This window comes from Anabrus simplex, chromosome 7, assembly GCF_040414725.1.
Source record: "Anabrus simplex isolate iqAnaSimp1 chromosome 7, ASM4041472v1, whole genome shotgun sequence".
Taxonomy (NCBI): Eukaryota; Metazoa; Arthropoda; class Insecta; order Orthoptera; family Tettigoniidae; genus Anabrus; species Anabrus simplex.
The window spans coordinates 143,490,769-143,513,628 of record NC_090271.1 but is presented as its reverse complement, the minus strand read 5'-3'; the positions used below and the strand labels follow the sequence as shown (position 1 = coordinate 143,513,628).

Sequence of the window (22,860 nt, the reverse complement as noted above, 5' to 3'; positions counted from 1 at the left end):
TTAATGTAGCCTGCTTGTTGTCCTAATAGAATACCACACACCTTCAAGTCACTACACACATCCCACTGGTGCTCATGATATTTGATTTTATCTAAAACAGTTTGCATTGTGATATAATTTTCTTTTAGTGAAACGGAATGTGCCACAAGAATTGAAGCTAGAATGTTTCTGTTATGAAGTAGTACAGCCTTTAAGCAAACCACGTCCACTCTATCAACAGCCGATTCACTGTTATCACAAAGCAGCACTGTGCCACAAGGACACATTTTCAGACAGTAAATGGCAAATAACACAAAAACTAGATGTGATACAGTTCTGAAATCAGGAGACCTTATTTAGTTAAAATCATGTATCAGATGCTTTGCCACGAAAATCATGCAGGGTAGTGTTATTGGCCTTCAATTTGACATAAAATATCTACCAAAATACATGCTAGTGGCAATGAGAAGAGAAGAAAGGAAAGAGAAAAAAAAGCCTGCTAAACTCCCAAAAATAGCCAAATTCATACCTCCAGTTACAACTCGACAGCAAATCAAAGAAGATGAAGCTAGCAGAGAAAGAAAAATTCTAGCATGAGAATTAATTTTGAACAAATAGGTATATAAAACCTGTAGTTCTAGTAATATTGTTCATAGAAAGCAATCCTAAGATGTTTGAAGAGCTCATGTACAGTGTCAGAAGTTCAAAGTGAGTTTAGTGTGTGCCATGGGTCCATATGAGACAGAGTGAATTTTGAAGAGGTGAATAATCAGGTTAGAAGATTTGTTTTAGAAAAGGGGTTCTGTACACCCTAAAAGTCCCGTTCACAATGACAATAGTTTTTCAGAATATTATTACTGTATGTAACTTCAAAATCAGAACCAAAAACTGAAATAAATTAGTTATAGTATTTGCAAATAAGGAAGTCCTATTGAGAATGTTGCTGACTTTCTGTAGATAGACCTAAAAATAGCCCTTTCAATGGATAGTTACTGTGATTGGAAACATATAAAAGAACAAATACTGGTAAACAAACAGTTAAAACATATTTGAATGCCTATGTTTTGTATGATCAGTGGTGCTTACATGGTATACTGGATGAAGAACTCGAAACAATGATGAAGAGCCAGAATTTATTTTGGCGCCAAGAATTACACAGACTTCTTAATGTTACCCTCACTGTTGCAATGTGCATTCTACCATTCTGAGGATACAGAAAACATACCGTATGTAGTGAGGAAGGTAGTAGTGCAAATTTCATTTGCATTATAGAACTGCTTGTCATATATCATCCAGTTATAGAAGAAATGCTCAAAACTCCTAAAGAGCAGATTAAGTATACAAGTCCCAGTACCGGTATGCAGAATTAATTCTTTTACTTACTGTTTTTAAAGTGGAAAGCAAAACAGTGGTTGAAATAGAGAGGTTTCTTCCTTATTTGTAATAATGGATACCACCCACATTATATCTAACAGCAAGAGAGATTACCTACCGGTATGAGGAATTTATTGCTACTGATGATAATGGGATACCAAAAGCATTATAAATTTAAGAATCATTTCTTGGTTTTCATTTAGTGAAGGACCAGTCTGCATTGTACTTAGCCAATGATCATGAAAAGAAAAGATAGGGATTTCTCTGAATAAATTTCATGGGATAGATGCAATGAGGCCAGTAAAATGAGTGGTCTTTACAGCAGTGTTCAAAACAGAAGAGGAAATACTGAGCCAGGCATAATTTATGTATGCTTGCCGACAGAAAAACTGAGCCCATTGAAAAATCCTAAGTCCAACTGTACAGTGACGAGCAGTGTCACATTCAACCATGGTGTTGTGTTTACTAGTTCTGAAGATAATTCTTGGGGGCAATGAAACATTACTTACATAGAAGTTGCCATCATAACTGGAATATCTGTGTATATGGAAAGCAAGTAGATAGCAGTGTTTCCTGTAAACTACTTTAAATACAAGCATGGTGGACTAAAAGGTGTGTTATGTGTGCCTATTTGTAAAGGTCTGTAATCCAGTTGGGTACGAACTCAGGTTCACAATGGGAAGTTGGCTGGTTTGAATCTGCTTGGGATTTTTTGTTTTTACTCCACTGGCAGCAACAGCGAGCAAACCAATCAGAATGTAGGATGCCCAAACCAAACCAAAACCAAACCCCATGGCACTACAGCCCTTGAAGGGCCTTGGCCTACCGAGCGACCGCTGCTCAACCCGAAGGCCTGCAGATTAGGAGGTGTCGTGTGGTCAGCACGACGGATCCTCTCGGCCGTTATTCTTGGCTTTCTAGACCGGATGTAGGATGCCCCCACCATGCTTATTACACACAGGTAGGTCATTCTACAGGCAACTGTGGCACACCAAAGACCTTACATCCATGAACAGGTAGCTGCTTTCGTTGAACAAGAAAAGGGAGATGATAAGGCACATCCCATAGAGTACAGCGATGTGTTGAACAAGGCAAAACCCAATTTGTTGGTACAGGTTTGAGGTGGGTCTCGAACCAGGAACAGGACATCACACTAACACATTGAAGGTTTTCGGTGATACAAGGATGGAAAAGAACTAGGATTGGGAAAAAAAAGCATTTGTGGCCTTAATTAAGGAACAGCCCCAGCATTTGTCTGGTGTGAAAATGGGAAAACATGGAAAACCATCTTCAGGGGTGCTGACGGTGGGATTCAAACCCACCATCTCCTGAATGCAAGCTCACAGCTATGCAACCCCAACCGCATGACCAATTCATTTGGCCCCTTCAATTTTCATGAGATTACACTAAAGTCTGTTTTGTTACAGCTTGGTTACATGACTTTTATATAATGATAAATGTTAAGTTGTACTTTCTACATCAGGTAATTAGTACGCCCTTTTTTGGACAGCATATCCACTTTTCAAAACCACCGCAGTCACTGGGACAAGGCCTTCCGAGTCATACCATCAGAATCTGTGCGTTTTTATAAGTAAATGGAATGGTAATTAGGAATTTGTATAATTCCATTTCAAGATTTTCCTGTGAAGAGCCCTGATGCCAGTCCAGTGGACTTCTGCGCATTTATGTCTGAGTTAGTTTCAATGGAAACTTCTGACACCAGCAATTGCCCACAATGCTGGGTGTCCAATAGAACAAGACCGGTTGTAGTGGTGAGGTATCTCATAATGCGAGTACCGTACTCTTGAAAATATAAACCAAACAACTTTCTATAGTCCCACATAACAGAAAAATTTATTATCATACCCAAAAGTCTGGAAGTTGAATGTAGCAAGATCTCTTAATTTTAATGGGATTTTCCTTGCCCATTAATCTTATGAAGGACTTGCATGTAATGCACCACATCTTTCTTTTAATATCTTCCGAAAGTGATGAAAATCCATCTGTGTTTCTTGCTCCCCTCTTTGGAAGACAAAACAGTACTGGTATCTATAGAATTGCATGCGAGGCAAAAATTTCAGTGAAACTTTCTGAAGTTATAAATTAAAGATTACTGCTCTCAGAAATATAAATATTAACATCTTGATGCTAAACAAAGTTTCCAATTTTTACAGGTGAGGTAGATGCCTTTCTAGATTTTACATAAACATTGTTGTTTTTCATGTGTGGTTTTTGAAAAGAGGAAACAACTTTTCCCCTTGCAAAAATCAAATGATCATAAATATGTCTATCAGTCATGGCCTTCCTTCAATGGCTGCTAATGTCAGATGGCCACCACCAATAAGACATCGCCCGCACTGTTCCAAGGTAACATTTTCTGTTCATCCATCCACACCTCACGTCACAGCCTGCACGGTTGGTAGGGTTACACTTCCGTCACACACTTTGTGATGCTAACTTCCATAATATAAATTTTTGGATGTCCGCCAGCCATAAGATATATTTATGCCAACATTCAGTACAACTAGGAGTGGCTTTTTAATATGATATGCAGAGCTGCAGAACCACCAGAATGAAAGATCTAATACACAGTGATAAGCGATTCCATCCTCCACATTGCGTGTTGTTATCGAGCCCAAGATCGATACCCATTCGTTCGCTGGTGATCTGGCAATGTAGCATGGATCTGTGATCCACAGCACATTAGAATGAAAGCATGGGAGAACACTTAGCCACCTATCGGAAGAAGCTGCTATAAGGTTCTGCAAGATCTGCACGCCTTGCAGGACAGTTGGCCTATTCATGTGTTTTGGAGGAGCTGTGTCATTGAGATGTCCCAATTCTGGAATCACTGACCCTTCCTTCCCAAGCATAGCTGTAAATCATACTCTCTTGGAATATCATCCTCATTGGGACGATATTGTCTTGCAGGATGTAAAAGGAAAGAAAGGCTTTTAAACCTGGCTTTAGGATTTGTATTGTAATGTCATTGCTCCGGGTTGGCAATTTGCTATTAGATCACGCTATGGCAAAGAATTATTTCAAGGTGTTAAACTGACCTTTCCACAAAGTTTTTAATAGATAGTCTTCCACTCGTCCTAATACAGCTGGCAAAATGAGACAAGGATATATCAATACCTGAATGAACATTCTACTAGCAACTGTGAATATGTTTCTCCATAATGGTACAGATGAAGGTGAATTCTTTGAACTTAGGTAGTAATAAAAATGAAAATAGGAATGTTAGTGTCATCAGATGATGATTTTTCCCTCTCCGTTAAGAAATTTGGCTCTGAAAATTGTTTACAGGTCGTGGAATGTCTCTAAATATGATTGTGTTGATATTAGCTCAAAATTATGTTCGATGGGGGGAAGAAATGTTTTATTTTTTGTAAATTTTCAACCGTTGTATTTTTGTACAAGTTAGTTGTTTACACTGACTGACAGAGCAAATGCAACACCAAGAAGGAGTGGTTCGAAAGGGATGAAAGTTGGGGAAAAAACAGAGACGGCACGGACGAATAATTGATGTTTATTTCAAACCGATATGCAGGTTACACAATGCGCACGGCATCGACTCAGTAGGATGTAGGACCACCGCGAGCGGCGATGCACGCAGAAACACGTCGAGGTACAGAGTCAATAAGAGTGCGGATGGTGTCCTGAGGGATGGTTCTCCATTCTCTGTCAACCATTTGCCACAGTTGGTCGTCCGTACGAGGCTGGGGCAGAGTTTGCAAACGGCGTCCAATGAGATCCCACACGTGTTCGATTGGTGAGAGATCCGGAGAGTACGCTGGCCACCGAAGCATCTGTACACCTCGTAGAGCCTGTTGGGAGATGCGAGCAGTGTGTGGGCGGCCATTATCCTGCTGAAACAGAGCATTGGGCAGCCCCTGAAGGTACGGGAGTGCCACCGGCCGCAGCACATGCTGCACGTAGCGGTGGGCATTTAACGTGCCTTGAATACGCACTAGAGGTGACGTGGAATCATACGCAATAACGCCCCAAACCATAATGCCGCGTTGTCTAGCGGTAGGGCGCTCCACAGTTACTGCCGGATTTGACCTTTCTCCACGCCGACGCCACACTCGTCTGCGGTGACTATCACTGACAGAACAGAAGCGTGACTCATCGGAGAACACGACGTTCCGCCATTCCCTCATCCAAGTCGCTCTAGCCTGGCACCATGCCAGGCGTGCACGTCTATGCTGTGGAGTCAATGGTAGTCTTCTGAGCGGACGCCGGGAGTGCAGGCCTCCTTCAACCAATCGACGGGAAATTGTTCTGGTCGATATTGGAACAGCCAGGGTGTCTTGCACATGCTGAAGAATGGCGGTTGACGTGGCGTGCGGGGCTGCCACCGCTTGGCGGCGGATGCGCCGATCCTCGCGTGCTGACGTCACTCGGGCTGCGCCTGGACCCCTCGCACGTGGCACATGTCCCTGCGCCAACCATCTTCGCCACAGGCGCTGCACCGTGGACACATCCCTATGGGTATCGGCTGCGATTTGACGAAGCGACCAACCTGCCCTTCTCAGCCCGATCACCATACCCCTCGTAAAGTCGTCTGTCTGCTGGAAATGCCTCCGTTGACGGCGGCCTGGCATTCTTAGCTATACACGTGTCCTGTGGCACACGACAACACGTTCTACAATGACTGTCGGCTGAGAAATCACGGCACGAAGTGGGCCATTCGCCAACGCCGTGTCCCGTTTATCGTTCGCTACGTGCGCAGCACAGCGGCGCATTTCACATCATGAGCATACCTCAGTGACGTCAGTCTACCCTGCAATTGGCATAAAGTTCTGACCACTCCTTCTTGGTGTTGCATTTGCTCTGTCAGTCAGTGTATATTGTCGATGTCACTCAAAATTAGAAAGTCTTACAAATTGAGATGTATGTTTACCTGTATTTTTTCTGTAAATTGTAATTTTTGGGAACTTCAAAGCTAATAGGATATGGAAAGAGAGGGGTACATAAAGCGTTACTGCGGGGTTGGAGGATGAACGTACATGAGCTCAGCTGGCACTTCATGAATGCAATACTAATTTAGATTTGTCTATTACACTTTTACAATGGACTGGGCGTCACAATGCAATACCTACATATATCATCACACCCATATTTAGGGATGTTCCAAGACCTGTATACAACTTTCAGAGCCAGATTTCTTAATGGAGGGGGAAAAATCATCATATGATGACACTAACATTCCTATTTTCATGACTACCTAAGTCCAAAGAATTTACCTTCATCTGTAATACTAGGGTATTTAGGGGTTGTAGTAAGGATGTAAAGGAGAGGACATGTAAGTCTCTGGTAAGACCCCAATTAGAGTATGGTTCCAGTGTATGGGACCCTTTCTAGGATTACTTGATTCAAAAACTGGAAAAAATCCAAAAAATGCAGTTTGATTTGTTCTGGGTGATTTCCGACAAAAGAGTAGCATTACAAAAATGTTGCAAAGTTAGGGCTGGGAAGACTTGGGAGGAAGGAGACAAACTGCTTGACTAAGTGGTATGCATTAAATAACACTTGTATGTTTTATGAATTTTATCACATGTAATAAGTGGTATGTTCCGAGCTGTCAGTGGAGAGATGGTGTGGAATGCCATCAGTAGACAAATAAGTTTGAGTGGTGTCTTTAAAATTAGGAAAGCTGAAGATAAAGTTGAAATTCAAGAGGAAAACATTTGGGAAAATATTTGTTTATAGGATGTGGAGTTAGGGATTGGAATTTACCAAGCGAGATGTTTAAGAATTTTTCCAATTTATTTGCAATCATTTAAGAAAAGGTTAGGAAAACAACATATAGTGAATCTGCCACCTGGGCGACTGCCCTAAATGCAGATTGCTAGTGATTAATTGGCATGATTCAGCACGAGCCGCCACTAGAAGGACTTCATAGTAACCCTCTAAGGCCCATATTCACCTACCGGTACGCAAGTAGGCCTAAAGCTAAGAAAACCGAGCTAACAGTTATATTTGTATTCACCAACAACATTATCGCGGATAATGGGTATTATTTCTGTTTAAAATTTTACTGGATCAAAGTTGGCCAGTAAATAGGAGATGGAGCTGGCAGCTCTTAAGACGTCTGGCATATTTAACTGACCGAGAAAATCACAGTTATGAGGGATATGATCAAGATCATGCTATTAAACGTCCTAGGTGGATAAACAGAACGCAGTACCTATGTACTTTGAGAACTACGACTGAAACAAATTTTAGATTACCGGTATCTAAAGCTTCGACACTGTCAGTGTTATCCATGATTGAACAGAACCTGGAATTCCCAACACATAGGTAGGCTTAAGACGAATTCTTGATTATAGCTTGTATCTTGTATAGTACCGGTACATGATTTTTTAATGAACTAAGAAGTGAAATACCGTAGGCTACGCTACGGTATACAATGTGTAAGCTGTAATTTTTCTTATTCTCTACAATGTTAATGCATTCTGCCACCAAATTCAAGAACAGTCCCTTATCTTGGAACGTCACATTACGCTTCTTTCTTCGTTTCTGGTCAATAGCGGACATATTTTATCAAATTATTTGCAGACATCGAAAGTAATAAAAGCGTGTAAATCGACGCAAAATAAACGATGCAGAATTACGATAGTATCGATACAACCTGTGTTCTTTGATCGATTGATCGATATAACCTATCGCGACGTGATTGACTGTAATGTGTCCATTTTAAATAGCCTAGTGAAGTGAAGTAGCCTTGTAAGGTAATTATGGAAGTATTAAAAGCACTTCTGTCATTGACAATTCGTCATTTTCTCGTGGTTCTGTTATCTGTAAATATTCAATCAAATGAAGTGCACAGATTCGATTACGGAAGTTATTTTCGAAAGAACAAACATAGAGCGTGGGCGCAGTCGTTATCAATACGATCCCAGTACGATCCGCGTTTACATGGAACTCAGTATGATAAGATCCCAGATTTTACCGTATTGACCTCGAGACTCATCAGTCCGGACTGAATCCTCTTTTACATAGCGTTTTCAATATGGAAAGTGTACGGCACTCAAATCGATTTGAATCCTACATGCAAACGCACTAGCTGGTTTTCTTTTGGACAGTCATTCATAACACTACCTACTACAAATATTAGAAATGGAGAATCTTAAGCATACGCCCTTCCCTGGTCCGAACAGCGTATCAGAATCTGTGAAAGGAAGCTCATAAAAACCACAGAACAGTTCATGAACTTCGAATTTTTCATCTACAATCCAGAAACCTAGAGACATCTGTTCCCTTAACTGATGTATCGCACGTTTCATCTAACAGTCCAAAGAAATCATTTCTTTTATTTGCTGTATCAAAATTCTTTGAATTAACACGCTCATCGACGTTAGGTACAATTTAATTAATTATCACAATTGCATCGACCTGTAACGAACATGCCGGGTGGATCATTCCTACTTCTTCACGCAGGAAACCTAACAAATTTCAGAACAAAATTATATACAGGGTGTTCCCAAAAACACCGAAAAGGGTTAGTATGTTGTGCGGGATGACGGATTGATCGGGTTTCAAGAAAGAACACCTGTCCGGAAATGCAAGGTTTAGGCGCTGGAGAGCGTCGAAGTCTGAGAACGGTTGTGACAATTTATTCCGATTTGGTGTCTTAATACGGAAGGTATGCAATCCTTTAGCTACCTGTGTACTGCGGATGGACGACCTCAGCCTAATAGCATTCCTGCGAATGCGCTACATTCCTCCACACAGTCCTTGATGCACATCCCATTGCGTTACTTGTGTACTGTAGTCTGCCAGTGCAGTAACACTGTTAACAGCAGTGCGACATGTACCAGTACACAGCTGCAGAAATGGCCGACATGGTGCTTGCATGCGGCGAAGCGGATTGCAATGGTAGAGCTGCTGCAAGATTGTATGCTGAACGTTTTCCAAACGAACGTGCCCCACATCATTCCACGCTCGCGGCCATCGGGAGACGACTAAGAGAAGCCGGACAGTACCACGTAGGTACTTTTTACCTGAGGTGGTCCATTGTACAGTAAAATAGTAGCATTTTGTGCTTGTTACTTGCGAAAACGGACTATGCCCAATATACTATTTTTCCTCTGTTAGGTGCCGAAACGTGATACGTGTCCTCCACGCTCGGTTCGAACACTACAGTTTGAGGAGGACGTGCTGACAATGTTCGAAGAAGACCCATCCACCAGCAAGTGGCACAGGCGCTGCACACAGGTAAAAGCGCCGTGTGGCGCGTGGTTCATGAACAGCAGCTCCATCCTCACCTTCTGCAGAAAGACCAGGCATTACGTGAGGTGGACTACCCACGACGAGTACAGTTTGCGCAGTGGTATTTACAACAACGCATACTCCAGCCACAATTCTCGATTTTGGTGTTATTCACAGATGAATGCCTTTTTACTAGAGACGGTGTGTTAAACTTGCACAACATGCATGTTTGGGCGAACGAAAATCTGCATGCGCAGGTGATTCGAAATCTCCAGCACAGGTTCGGTATTACATCTGGGCTGGGATAATTGATGATCGTATCATTGGGCCATACCTACTGACAAACAGACTGCCGGGACAGATCTACCTCACATTTGTTTGAGATGTTTTGCCTACCCTATTGAATTAAGTGCCACTAATTGTACGGCAGGTAATGTGGCTGCAACACGACGGAGCTCCAGCACACTTTGATGTACAGAATGGCCTCAACGTCGCATATCCAAATGGATGGATTGGTAGAGGTGGACCATTTCCATGGCCAGCACGGTCGCCAGATTTGACAACTTTCGAATTCTTTCTGTGGAGTAGTATGAAGAGTATGGTGCATGGCACTCCTATAACGTCAGCGGAGGACTTTTTTGTTCGAGTCCACGGAAAGATTGGAATTCTTCAAAGACAACCGCACGTATTGGGCCATGTCCGTGAGGCTCAGCACCGCCGGTGTAGGCTCTGCAATGACGTAGGAGGTACATAGTTTGAGCCCCGTTTGTAATGAGCCCAATGTGCTAATCATGTTGGATTTATTGACGAGATGTGGAACGCACACCCACCTCACACTTCGATGTGAAACAACGTCCAAGCCGTGCGTTTCTGGATATGGGTTCCTTCTTGAAACCCGATCAGTTTGCCTTCCTGCACAACATACTAAGCGTTGTCGGTGATTTTTGGGACACTCTGTATTTTACTGCGGTCATTCATGTCGACCCTTCACTCATCATTCTTCACTCCGCCCCTCCGTCTAGAATCAAATCAGTTTGATTTCTAAGCGGTGTGCTTCTTGAGTACTGCTTTGTGATTGGTTGGTTCAAAGTCATGGCACCTACTCACAATCACTCACTATGTTATTGGCCGCAAACTGATACCTACTCAGTTTAAATATATTCTGATGATGATGCTTATTGTTTAAATAATAATTAAAAGTTTAAAATGTATCCACTGACTGGAATTTAAAACAAATGATTATGAAAATGATTGTGAATTTAAAATAATCGATGGATCTAATTCGCAATGCCTTATTTTCTTATAAAATGATATAAAAGATAGATTAAAAAGGCATTGCCTTTGAATTGAAATCATATAACATTCAATTTAAAAGTAAACAAAATACACAAAGACTAACTGAATCAGATAATTTTTGTCTGCATTTGTTAGCTTCCTGCGCGAAGAAGTAGGAATGATCCACCCGGCATGTTCGTTACAGAGATCTGCTAACTGCTCTTCATCTCGAAGAATGAGGGAGATGGTACTCGTAAGTTTTGAGATCACAGCGCAGATAGACCGGATCTGCGCTCTCCGTAATTTTATGTACCATGGTAAAATGACCACGCAAGTGCACCCCGGAGGAGCTTCTCCCTTCAGTAAGTAGGAGTGCGTTAATATACCATGACCGATCCGAAGACGACATAATACCACTGCTTCTCTCCGTGAAACCCGAAGGGAAGTTTTCCTTCGTAGTTCATTTAATCGTTCTCAGCTTATTTGGAAGAGGGATGGTCTGCAACAATATCTCCCAATGAGACATAACCCAATGTCTCAGTTGAGAACGAATATCACTGGCTGGAACCTTGTAAGGCAACGGCGGCAAAGTGACCACCTCATTGGCGGCCCTTTCAGCTAAATCGTTTTCCGCTATACTCATGTGGCTTGGCAGACACAAAAACGTGATTCTGGTGTTAACACTCCAACACCCGGCCAGCAGGTCCTGGATCCACTCCACCAGAGGGCGCCGCGGGATAAATGGTTCAATAGATTGCAACGAGCTCGAGGAGTCAGAACACAGCAGAAAGTACCGACACTCATTGGACAGTGCGTACCACAGAGCTTCAATGATAGCATAGAATTCTGCTGTGCATACGCTACAGGTTTCCGGTAGAAGGAAAAAGGTACCTGTTATCAACAATGAACGCACAGCCTACTTTCGCTTCTGCCCTAGAACCATCCGTGTCATAACTACTGAACCTGGATATCGGCTAGCAACGGACGAGATGGGCCTCCGATATATGGAGGGGTCCGTGTTCACTTTCGGACCAGTGTGCATATCCAGGATGATTTCAGGTCGGCGTATTAACCAGGCAAGTATCTTACTTGGTCGTCTAACAACACAAGGAACTGGAGGTATATCAAAAAATCTGTAACTGCTATCCAAGCGCATATCAACCGGCTGCCTTGCTCGTGGATAAGCAGCGTACAGCCGAAGATTTACATTATGGAATACGCAGGGATAGCTTGGGTGAAGTGATATCTGTCGTAAATTCGTACCATAGGACAATAGCGTTTGTTGGCGCTTCAGATGTAGAGACGGCACACCAGATTCAGCGAGCAGCCTAACAATGGGGCTTGTATGGAATGCTCTCGTTTTTAACCTGACTCCTCTGTGGTGGATGCTATTCAGTTTCACAAGGTCACTTTGCCTTGCTGATCGATGTGCTGCACCGCTTTAGTCTAACCTGGATAAAATACGTACCCTACTCTATAAAATCGTAGGAGCACCGTGCGGTCTGCCCCCACGTAGTGCCACTAAGAACGAAATATTCAGTTTCTAAACGCATTTGATTTTTAACTGATACGTGTGGCTCCCACGATAATTTACTATAGAAAATGAGCCAAAGAAATCGGTATGTGTCAGCTACAGGAAGAGAGACACCTGCCCCTCCCTAAATAAAGCACAAGATGGGGTGAAGAGTATGCTTCCGGCAGAAGTGAACAACAGAGGTCTTTGCAGTTGAAAATCGAAAGCCATGTTCTAAGGTCCACTGTTCCTCTCTCCTAATAACTTCTTGTAATTGTCGCTCTGCGACTGCCATACATTGTGAGCTATAATGCAAAGCAAAGTCGTCCGCATTCCTAGCGATGGTGTTACTGCTGAACCAGCAACAGCGACAATACCGTTTATGACAATCGTGAACAGGGAGAGGCACTGAGAACTGATCCCTTTGGGACTCCATTTTTCTGAACATGATACTGAGAATATACCTCCCCGACTCGGACACGGAATAGAGGTAGCGACAAAAAATTCTCAATACTGGCAGATTTCCTCGGAATTTCCTTTGATGCAGGACTGAAAGGATGCCATATCGCCATGTGGTATCATAGGGCTTTTCTAAATCGAAGAAAATAGCCACCAAATGATTCTTTCGGGGAAAGTCGTTGTGAATAGAACTCTCCAGGCGTACCAAGTGGCCAGTGGTAGAGCGAGTAGCTCGTAAACCATATTGGTACTCGGACAAAAGTCCTCTTTCCTGCAAACTCCACACAAGTCGGCGATTAACCATACTCTCAAATAGTTTACACAGACAGTTAGTGAGACAAATATGTCTTTAACTTCCTGCATACTGGACCGGAATCTTCAGGCATCGATAGGTGTCTAATTTCAGTCAACTTTGAGTAATCCTAAAATTAAATCACGTAAATGACCACTCCAGTAATTGCTGGCGACGGACTGCCCTAGCCCGCAATGCATTCGATACTTAGCGGGTTTCACAGAGTTAAGGAGTATCTTTACGTAAAGATATCAGTGAAGCGTCTATAGATAACCTGCCATTTCAACCATTGGGAAGGAGTGACATGAAAAAAATAACCAAAAATGGCCAATATTAGTATCGAATCCATACTTTTCGGGATAGCGGAGATGAACACTGACACTCCAGATGCCGTTTAAGTCTCCATCCGCATTGGGAGTCAAAAGGGATGAAGAAGAAAATGTCCAAAATGACCGAGATTATGGATGTGTATGTATGTATGTATGTATGTATGTATGTATGTATGTATGTATGTATGTATGTACCAGCATAGCTACCAAACAAACTTAGTACACATATGACTTACTATCTAGAGATAACTACTGTGGCTGTCCAGCACCTCTACAGTTGGGGGTTGAGGATTGGGAAGAAGTGACATGTAAAAATCATCGAAAAATATTAGTGTCGATCCATACTTTTCGGAATTGCTGAGATGAATTGTGACACTCTGGATGCCGTTTAAGTCCAATTACAGCCTCGATCGGCATGGGAGTCAGAAGGGTTGAAAAGGAAAATGTCCAAAATGACCGAGTTAGTGTTGAATGCACGGTTCTCCTGTTCGCTAGGCTAATTGCTGATAGTCCCAAGGACAGTTGGAATCGTACACATCTTATCTATAGCGCGACGCGTAAATACAGACAATTATCACTTATTTTTATTCATTGTTTGAAAGGACCGGCTACTTCCCAGATAATATGGGCTTCGATAAGGACGAACTTCCACGCGAAACAAAATAATCTAAAACTAAACATTTTAATTAAACACATAACAAAAACTCGAAAACAACAAAATAGTTCGTAAATCATCAATTAAACGTCACAATAAAGAAATCTACAAAATATCACTTGATACAAAATTAACAGATAATATAAATTCTAAAAATAAACATTCAAGAAAATACCCGGGCAACGCATGGAACAATTTCACATCAAGACACGTCATTTCACCTATTCATTCACTGCTGTGGAGCAGCACATTACATATACTGTACTGCTAAACATGCCATTACGTCAGAATGACATGTCTGTGCTGTGTTCGTTCGTTTAGAGCAAACTTGAATTGAATTCGAGGAAGATGTCGTCATTCTGGTGATTGCAGCTTGCAGCTGTGTACTCTTTAGTCTCTACAGCACATGCCTAGCGTCTTTGAACGTGTACACGCGCGCACAGAAATGGTGTCCCCACATAAACAATCAACACTGCCCCACTCCAGAACTGAAAAGGAGGGGAGGGAGTGAAGGGGTAGTGCTGAAGGCACAGTGTGTTTATTGCTGTTCATCACCACTGTGCCTATTTCAATCATAACAAAGTCTTGTAGCGAGCTGTTTACCTGCAGCACTCCTTAAGGAGGGAGGTGGGGGGGATGCCATGCTTTGTTTATATCGGGACACCATTTGTGTGCACGCGTGTACGACAGACAATTGTACATTGTTACAGAGCGTATATTGAAGCAGGTGAACGAAATTTTGAACAGTTTTTGTAAAATTAAATTAACATGTAATAGTTTTATTCTCATTGACTTCTAACCTACGGTTATTAAATCTCTTCTATAATCGCTAGAAGTTTGGGTACTTTATTTTGTTACACAGTTTTACTGGGTGTAATTACCTCAGCGGGCTCTGCCTAGCCGACACAGTAGAGGCGTGTTTCATTCACTGGAAAGATCGTAGGTTCGATTGCCCATCAAAAACTTTAGAAAATGTATTACCCCTTCTAGAGAAGCACCTGGCCCTAAGTTTCATTTACTCTGCACCAGAAATGTGTAGGTCCTACCGTACAAAGTTAATTCCTGGGGGCAAAAGGGGTCGCGCATAGAGCTAACCACACTACAACTAAGTGCGGAGGTTACAAAAGCCTCCATGGCTTTACTTATCTCAGTGGCTTACTGTAGTTGTTGGCTTTCTACTCACAAGGCCGTTATTAGAATCCCAGTGGTTTCTAGGGTGGAATTTTCAATTGAAAAATCAAGTAGTGTTGGGAAGGGTAATTAGTCTTAAAAGCTCCCAACCAGAACTAAAAATGGCACAGACAGTATGCTACAAGCGATAGCCTTCTGAGTCCAAGCGGCTGGATTCGATCCCGGCTCAGTCCGGTTGATTTACCGAGATGTAATGTAACTCGTGCGGAATATAATTCTGGCACCTCGGCGTCTCCGAAAACCGAAAAAGTAGTTAGTGGGCCATAAAATAAAAACATACAAAACTAAAACAGCTATTATGGCTGCAGCGACCTCCGAAATACCTGCAATAAACTGGGAACATTTCTTTATTCATTTTTATTTCGATCACTGAGAAAGAATACGATAATTTTCATATTACTCTTGCAGTGAAAATAAGTTACTAATTTACTGATAACGGAAAGTTTTATCTTAATAAAATATCAGGAAATCTTACCGAATTAGAATCAGCTGTAGAGTACACCGCTACGGTCTTGATTCCCATCTTCTTAGCAGATTTGATCACCCTGCAGGCAATTTCCCCTCTATTTGCAATGAGTATTTTATCAAATATGCTTTCGTTAGGATCAACTGCGTCCAAGAAATACGTCGAATTCGCAGCGTGTGACAGTGAGATATTTCGAGGAATTCCATAATACAGAACCTGAAAGGAACAACATGCATTGCCATAATTACAACTGGTGATGTAGGAAACATTAAAAATTCCAAGGGTTATTTTTTTATGAATGAAGAAAAATAGTACTGTGTTTGTATTCTATTTTTATGTAGGATATCAAAGACTTAAAAAGAAATGAATATTAAAAACTGTTGCTGTTTTGAAAGATTAGAAAATAATTAATTTTTCGCTATTAACTGTGTTAAAATGCGACATAGAATAAAAATTAATGTAGTTAATATACTCTTGTATCTGATATTATGCAGTTGTAGTAGAAAAAGAAATGGATTGAAATTAAATGAAAATTACTTTGCAAATAATATAATAAAATCCCGTTTATCCGGCTCAAATGGGACCGGACCCGATCCAGATAATCCGGAAAATTCATTAACGGTATAAATAACAGAGTTTATCTACATTTTACTTTATTCTATATGCCAAGCAAGTGGCAGCGCGGTTTGGGTCATGTGGCTGTCAGCTCACACTCGGGAGACAGTGGGTTCAAACCCCATGTCGGTAACCCTGGATATGGTTTTCCGTGGTTTCCCATTTTCACACCAGACAAATGCTGGGGCTGTCCCTTAATCAAGGCCACGGTCAATTCCTTGGCACTCCTAAGCCCATTTCTCTCCTATCTGTGTCGGTGCGACATAAATCAAATAGTAAAATCCATTTTGTACGTATAATCTTTCACCATTACTAAGGACGGTAGTACACTGTAAATGGCGTATCTAAATATAGCAACAGATGCAAATACGTTGCTTAAGTATAAATTCGACTTCAATTAAAGTTCTGTGCATCGTTTCAATTAATATAGGTCTGTGAGTTAATTTTTGTTTCGCCTTTGAACGTCAGTTACATATTACCTGGTCTTGTAGATGCTCAAAAGAGTTTCTTTCTAAAATAACATTGTTTTGTTTCAAGGTAAATTCGAATTCACTCGTCCGCGCCTATTTTTCACACACATGAATAAATGACTGATTTTACATCAAGAGGATTTGATCGAAAAAACAAAAAGCTTTTAATTCCAAGATGATTAATTTTAATTAAAATTGAAAAATCATTTCTGAATATTTCAGAATAATTGTCTTAGAATGAAAGAATGTTCGTTTTATGAGTGAAATCCTTGTAAATTTTAACACTCATTTGGTCATCTTAAATTATAAAACGGCTATTTTTAAGAGTATCAGCCCGTATAAACTGGTTTAACGGGATCCGGGTAAACAGTATTCTACTGTACTTGTAAGTACCTTACTTATAGCTTTTCACTAAAATGGAAATTGAAATAAATTAATACAAAAATAAAATTATGCTTCTAAATACCTGTAATTTGCCGCCAACTTGATACTGATAAAATAAACGAGTTAAGCACGTCTTGAAAATGTCGGTCATCGTCCTGCCTCAACTTGAGGAAACACTGTAGCCTATACCTATTATATCCTCGTTGCTATGTACATTGACGAGTTTGAGGGAAGTTCACTTAGTCCGAGCACCGGTTATTAACTCCACCTAATACTTCCTTTCACTGCATTGCACGCCCGACTACAGAGGATCTGTCGGTGTTGTCAGCCCAACTGGACTGATGAGGATGAAGAAACGCTAGACCTCCCACTGACGTCAGAACACTTTGACCCTAAGAGCTTACGCAAGGGGGTAGATAGCTAGGCAGTTATCAGAGGCAGTAGCAGTGGACTTCGAAACACGAGTAATTAGATTTAAATCATGGGCTACACGGTTCGATTATGACAACACTCCTCTCATGTATTTTTTCTTCATGGGTCAGTATATCTCCCTTTTTCTAGAAGTTTTAACGTTACACTGACAAGATTTTCCGCGGCACTGGGATGAGAAAAGTCTATGCAAGATTGGGAAGATAGCGTCGGTGGTCTTAATTAAGACAAATAATAATAATAATAATAATAATAATGCCGGGCTGAGTGGCTCAGACGGTTAAGGCGCTGGCCTTCTAACTCCAACTTTGCAGGTTCGATCCTGACTCAGTCCGGTGGTATTTGAAGGTGCTCAAATACGACAGCCTCGTGTTGGGAGATTTACTGGCACGTAAAAGAACTCCTGTGGGACTAAATTCCGGCACCTCGGCGTCTCCGAAGACCATAGAAGTAGTTAGTAGGACGTAAAGCATTCGAATTCATCATTTCCCGAATGCAATTCATAGCTGCACAACTTCAGACAAGTAGATAATTCGTTGGGAGGAAGATGATAGCTTTCCTTATTAGCATAAAAGCGGTAAAATGAAGAAATGTCCGTCTCCTTGGCTGAATGGTCAGCTTAGAGGCCTTCGGCTCAGAAGGCGCCCGAGGTTTGACATCCGGCCGGGGATTTTACTTATGTTTGGTTAATTTCTCTAGCTCGGGAGCTATTTGTGATCGTTTTATCAGGCATCTTCATTTACACACAACGCACTACACTACTAACCACCATAGAAACACGCAATTGCGAATACATCTCCTCACAAAGGATACGTGGCATTGAAAGTAGGCTTAACCCACGTTAGTGCCACTCCATATAATTGAGGTAAAGGCCTGGAAAGAAAATATATTTACAAGTTGCTTTACGTCGCATCGACACAGATAGGTCTTATGGCAACGATGGGACAGGAAAGGGCTAGGAGTGGGAAGGAAGCGGCCGTGGCCTTAATTAAGGTACATCCCCAGCATTTGCCTAGTGTGAAAATGGGAAACCACGGAAAACCATCTTCAGAGCTACCGACAGTGGGGTTCGAACCTACTATCTCCCGAATACTGGATACTGGTCGTATTTAAGCGACTGCAGCTATCGAGCTCGGTAAAATATATTTTAACGTTGCTGAGACACAAACAAGGTTTCCCCACGGCGCTGGGATGAGAACGATCTAGGACTGGGAAGATGGTCTTAATAATATAATATAATATAATATAATGTAATATAATATAATATAATATAATATAATATAATATAATATAATATAATGAACCCACGCTTCGCTACGGAATTCTAACTAAATACTATGCACGTTGTGAGTAAGATTTAATTAGTTTTCATTGCTCTTAGCGTTACCAAAGAAACACCACGGGGAAGTCACCCCACGCCGTTTTTCATGTAAAGTCTGAGTTTGGGAGTTTAGATTATAAAGTCAGTCCCCCTTGCCTACTACTAGTCACAATCGATGTGGGGAGTTTTCATTACAAAGGCATACCCCCTTTCCTACTTCCAGTCACATTCGAGTTGGGGAGTTTTCATTATATTGGCAGTTCCCCTTGTATACTGGCAGTTACAATGAGGAGTTTTCATTACAAAGACAGGCACCGTTGCCTACAGCCAGTCACAACTGAGTTGCGTACTTGTCATTGTAATGTTAGGCCCCCTTGCCTATTACCGTTACAATTGTGTCGTCCAGGGTTGCTGTTGAAGTCACGATCTAGTTGGGGAGTTTTCATTAAATACTGATTAAGGAGACTGCGATAGAGTAAGGTGTAGTTATGTTGACCCTCTCCGTGATTTGGTAAGAGTAAAAATCTGAAAGAGAAACAGTTTTCTTACTAGGTGCTTTAGCATTTAGATCAAGCTGAGGGATGGTAATGGGAGTATCCATCTTCTCCACGGCAGAACATAAGAAAGTTCTGAAGAGCGACATAAGCACGGTGAGCTTCATTGATCCACACCAACTTCGTGTTTACTGTGAAGAACGAAATCCCGATTTTCAAACTCCTGCCCCATAATCACCAAAGCCACCTCACTCGTTGTAGGTGCGTTATATCGACTCCTAGGTTCAGCTGTCGGTTGTCTGTCCGCATAAATAACAACTTTAAACTCTTGACACTCTGAGATATTCTCCAATGCTGTTTTAAAATCTCACATATAAGGATTGTGATTATGTCTAAAGTTGTTGACGTAAAATTAACCAAGGCTTCACAACAGGGAAGATATTGGACTGAATTTTCGACTCCTTTTCATCATTACTAACAAAAGTTATTAGTAAAAATTCGTGTTTTTCTTGTGATGAAGGTAACAACATTACTATTCTGCGGTATACTTGGCCTTGAACTTTAAAATTTCCTTCGTGTACCTCTTTAGTTCCAAAGGACATCATTTGAAAACATCCGTTATACTTCCTCATGTTTCTCAAAACTTACTCAGTTTCAGGATGATCATTAGTAAGGAGGTTGTGTAGAGCATGAAGAGGCTCTCCAGTAGGAGGAAGATACCTTCTTTTTTTTTTTTTTTTGCGTGACACCACTTGCAATCGACTTTCTGGCTAATAGCATCAACTATCTCATTACTGTAGTCTGTATTGCAGTTGTACTTGAATCTCGATATTTTGTTTTCAACGGGATCAATCGTTTGTTTTCATTGTATTTCCTAACAACTTTTTGATTGATCTCTGGATTTTTCTTCGTATATTTCCTAACAATCTCCCTATTACATCCGATTTTCTTTCAGTATTGTTTTTACAGACTCCCTATGTTATTTTTATCTTAATGCTATCGGCAAATCTAGCGTGGTCCTTGTTTCCTCTTCGGTTTTCATTGGATGATGGAAATTTCGAACCATTTTTCGAGTCAGGGGAAGAATTTAGATCATCATCAGGCACAACAGAAAGACACTTGTTTTCAGAAAGAAAATGATAATCAATGAAAGGAAATTCATTTTCGATTTTTGTCATTGGCAGAGCACAGGACAAAAGAACTTGCAGAACATTAAGTGATGTAAGGACAAGACTAGCGATAGCGGGTGGTTGTTGTGGAGGGACATATTTAGGTATGAGTGCTTCAAAAAGCGATGACATCATGGGATCAAAACACTTAAAACGGCATATAGTCCTTCCCTCGACAAGTTTTTCAGAATGTATTATCACATTCCCTTCCAGATACACCACCAGCAGTCACAATCTCGCAGTGGGTGGCGTATGAAGTGGGAAGGGACATGCAGGCATAATCCTGGTGCTTTGCATGTTTCCACATGGCATCATAGTGAACTTGAAACCATTGCCATTTGTTACAAATGTACTGTACGGCACTAACCCGCACCTGAGACGCCAGCGAGCCAGTGGCGTAGCCTACTGCACATTAAGTAAGATGGGGAATATAATAGGAATACAGTGGGTCACTTTAATATTCGGACAACACAGATAATGGAATGTTTCCTGACATAATTTGTTCGCAAACAAATGTGTATACAACAAACATACGTCCAACAATTTGTTAGTATTTAGCGCACGTATCACAACAAGATTAAATGTCAGGCGAATTGGTGAAGTGTTCTGATAGTGATAGAAAAGGAAATAATGAGATACTACACATCATTTTAATATTCGGACACGTCATTGTTACTCCATTTGCACCTGACTACCTGGCCCAATTGCGGCAAGGGAGAAACGTAAGGAGTAGGATACGTATCCCTGAACTTCACTGCAGTGAGCAGCGCTGTACTGAACAACAGGGTTTAGTCTGTACGTACAATGGGGCGCAAAGGCAGAAACACAACGTTTGAACAGCGCCAACTGGTTATTTTCCACAATGCAAAGGGACAGAGTTGCAGATATATTGCGCGAATGTTGTGTATGAGTAAGAGTACTGTCAATGAGATTGTACGGCGATTTAAAGGAGAGGATAGGATTGAGTCTATACCGCAAACGGGTCAACCAAAAACGCTAACTGATCGTGAAGAAAGACTTCTCGTAAGAAAAATAGGAAACGATCCTAAACTGAGTGTGCCACAACTTGTACGGGAATTAGACGAGGAAGCTGGTAAATCAGTGCACCCCGAAACTGTGCGCAGGACTCTTCGAAAGGCCGGATTTAACGGGAGGGTGTCGAGGCAAAAGCCATTTATCAGTGATGTAACGGTTCAAATCCCGTTACAAGATGATATCTGTATTTTTATTATTCTATGATTTTATCAGTATTTAATTATTATTATTATTATTATTATTATTATTATTACTATTATTATTATTATTATGTCAGTATTATTATTATGTTATCTGTGATATTGTTACTATTATTGTAATTATCAGTCTTATTTAATTCAATTTTGCAATGCCTGTTGCTTGCAAGATTGTACTTAGATGTATGCATATATACGTATGTGTAGATTATCATTAAATACCTGTACAGTGAGAGTTTCGATGTATCAGATGTGGAAGTGACGTTGTTATATTGCTATACCACTGGCGATTTTGCCAAGTCATCGTCACTTCATGGCTACGTCATCGTATTGATTTAGATATGCGCTCAGAGAGTCAGCCGCCCCGGGGGATTTCACAACTGTATGTAATATTTGCCGCGTTGTGGGAGTATGTCATTGTTATTTCTGGAGATTACATAGCTGTGTCAACCTACGTCTATATAAGGTGGGTGCATATTGTAGCGTCAGTCATTAGTTATACGGATGCAGTACAGTGAAGAAGTCTACTAGATCAAGAGGCCTTAGTTGGTCAGTCAACGAGTGTGAACGAGAGATGGAGAAGACTCAGTGAGCCATTATTCTTTGGTCATTGAGAGAGTGAGGCCAAACTTGGTCCGTCACTCAGTGGAAGACACGGACGCAAGGGCTTACCATGAAGTCAGAGAGGGCAACCTTGGACCTGCCAAGAGGTAATACCATATTGACTTACAAAGAAGTCAGATGATATGGAGAAGAAGCAGTCACAAGGATGTATCACCAAGTTAGGCGTGACACATCTACAGTAAACACCAGATCAAAGGAATACGTCGTAATTACACTAAAAGTGTTGAAGGTACAGTCAAGTGAATCAGTGAGGGAAATATTTCGTATAAATTGTTAAATGTCCGGTCAAGAAGAATCCAAATTCATGCCTAGTTTCTTTCAGTTGCAATGTCATAATTTCATATTCTCATCTGTTTTATCGCAACAAGA

At 41.2% G+C, this 22,860-nt stretch overlaps 1 protein-coding gene across 2 annotated transcripts in view; it reads right to left on the bottom strand.

The window, feature by feature from the left end:
• Positions 1–17,578, bottom strand: part of LOC136877377 (propionyl-CoA carboxylase alpha chain, mitochondrial) — a 108,920-nt gene extending 91,342 nt beyond the window's left edge. Inside the window, exons 1-2 of one of the 2 annotated variants that reach the window (XM_067151363.2) lie at positions 17,305–17,578; positions 15,763–15,969 (exon numbers count right to left, since the gene is read on the bottom strand). In XM_067151363.2, coding sequence (XP_067007464.2) covers positions 15,763–15,969; positions 17,305–17,373 — 276 coding nt within the window. In that variant the 5' untranslated portion in view covers positions 17,374–17,578. The remainder of the gene's footprint in view (positions 1–15,762; positions 15,970–17,304) is intronic. The other variant, XM_067151362.2, reaches the window with a different exon arrangement.
• Positions 17,579–22,860: the final 5,282 nt, after the last annotated feature.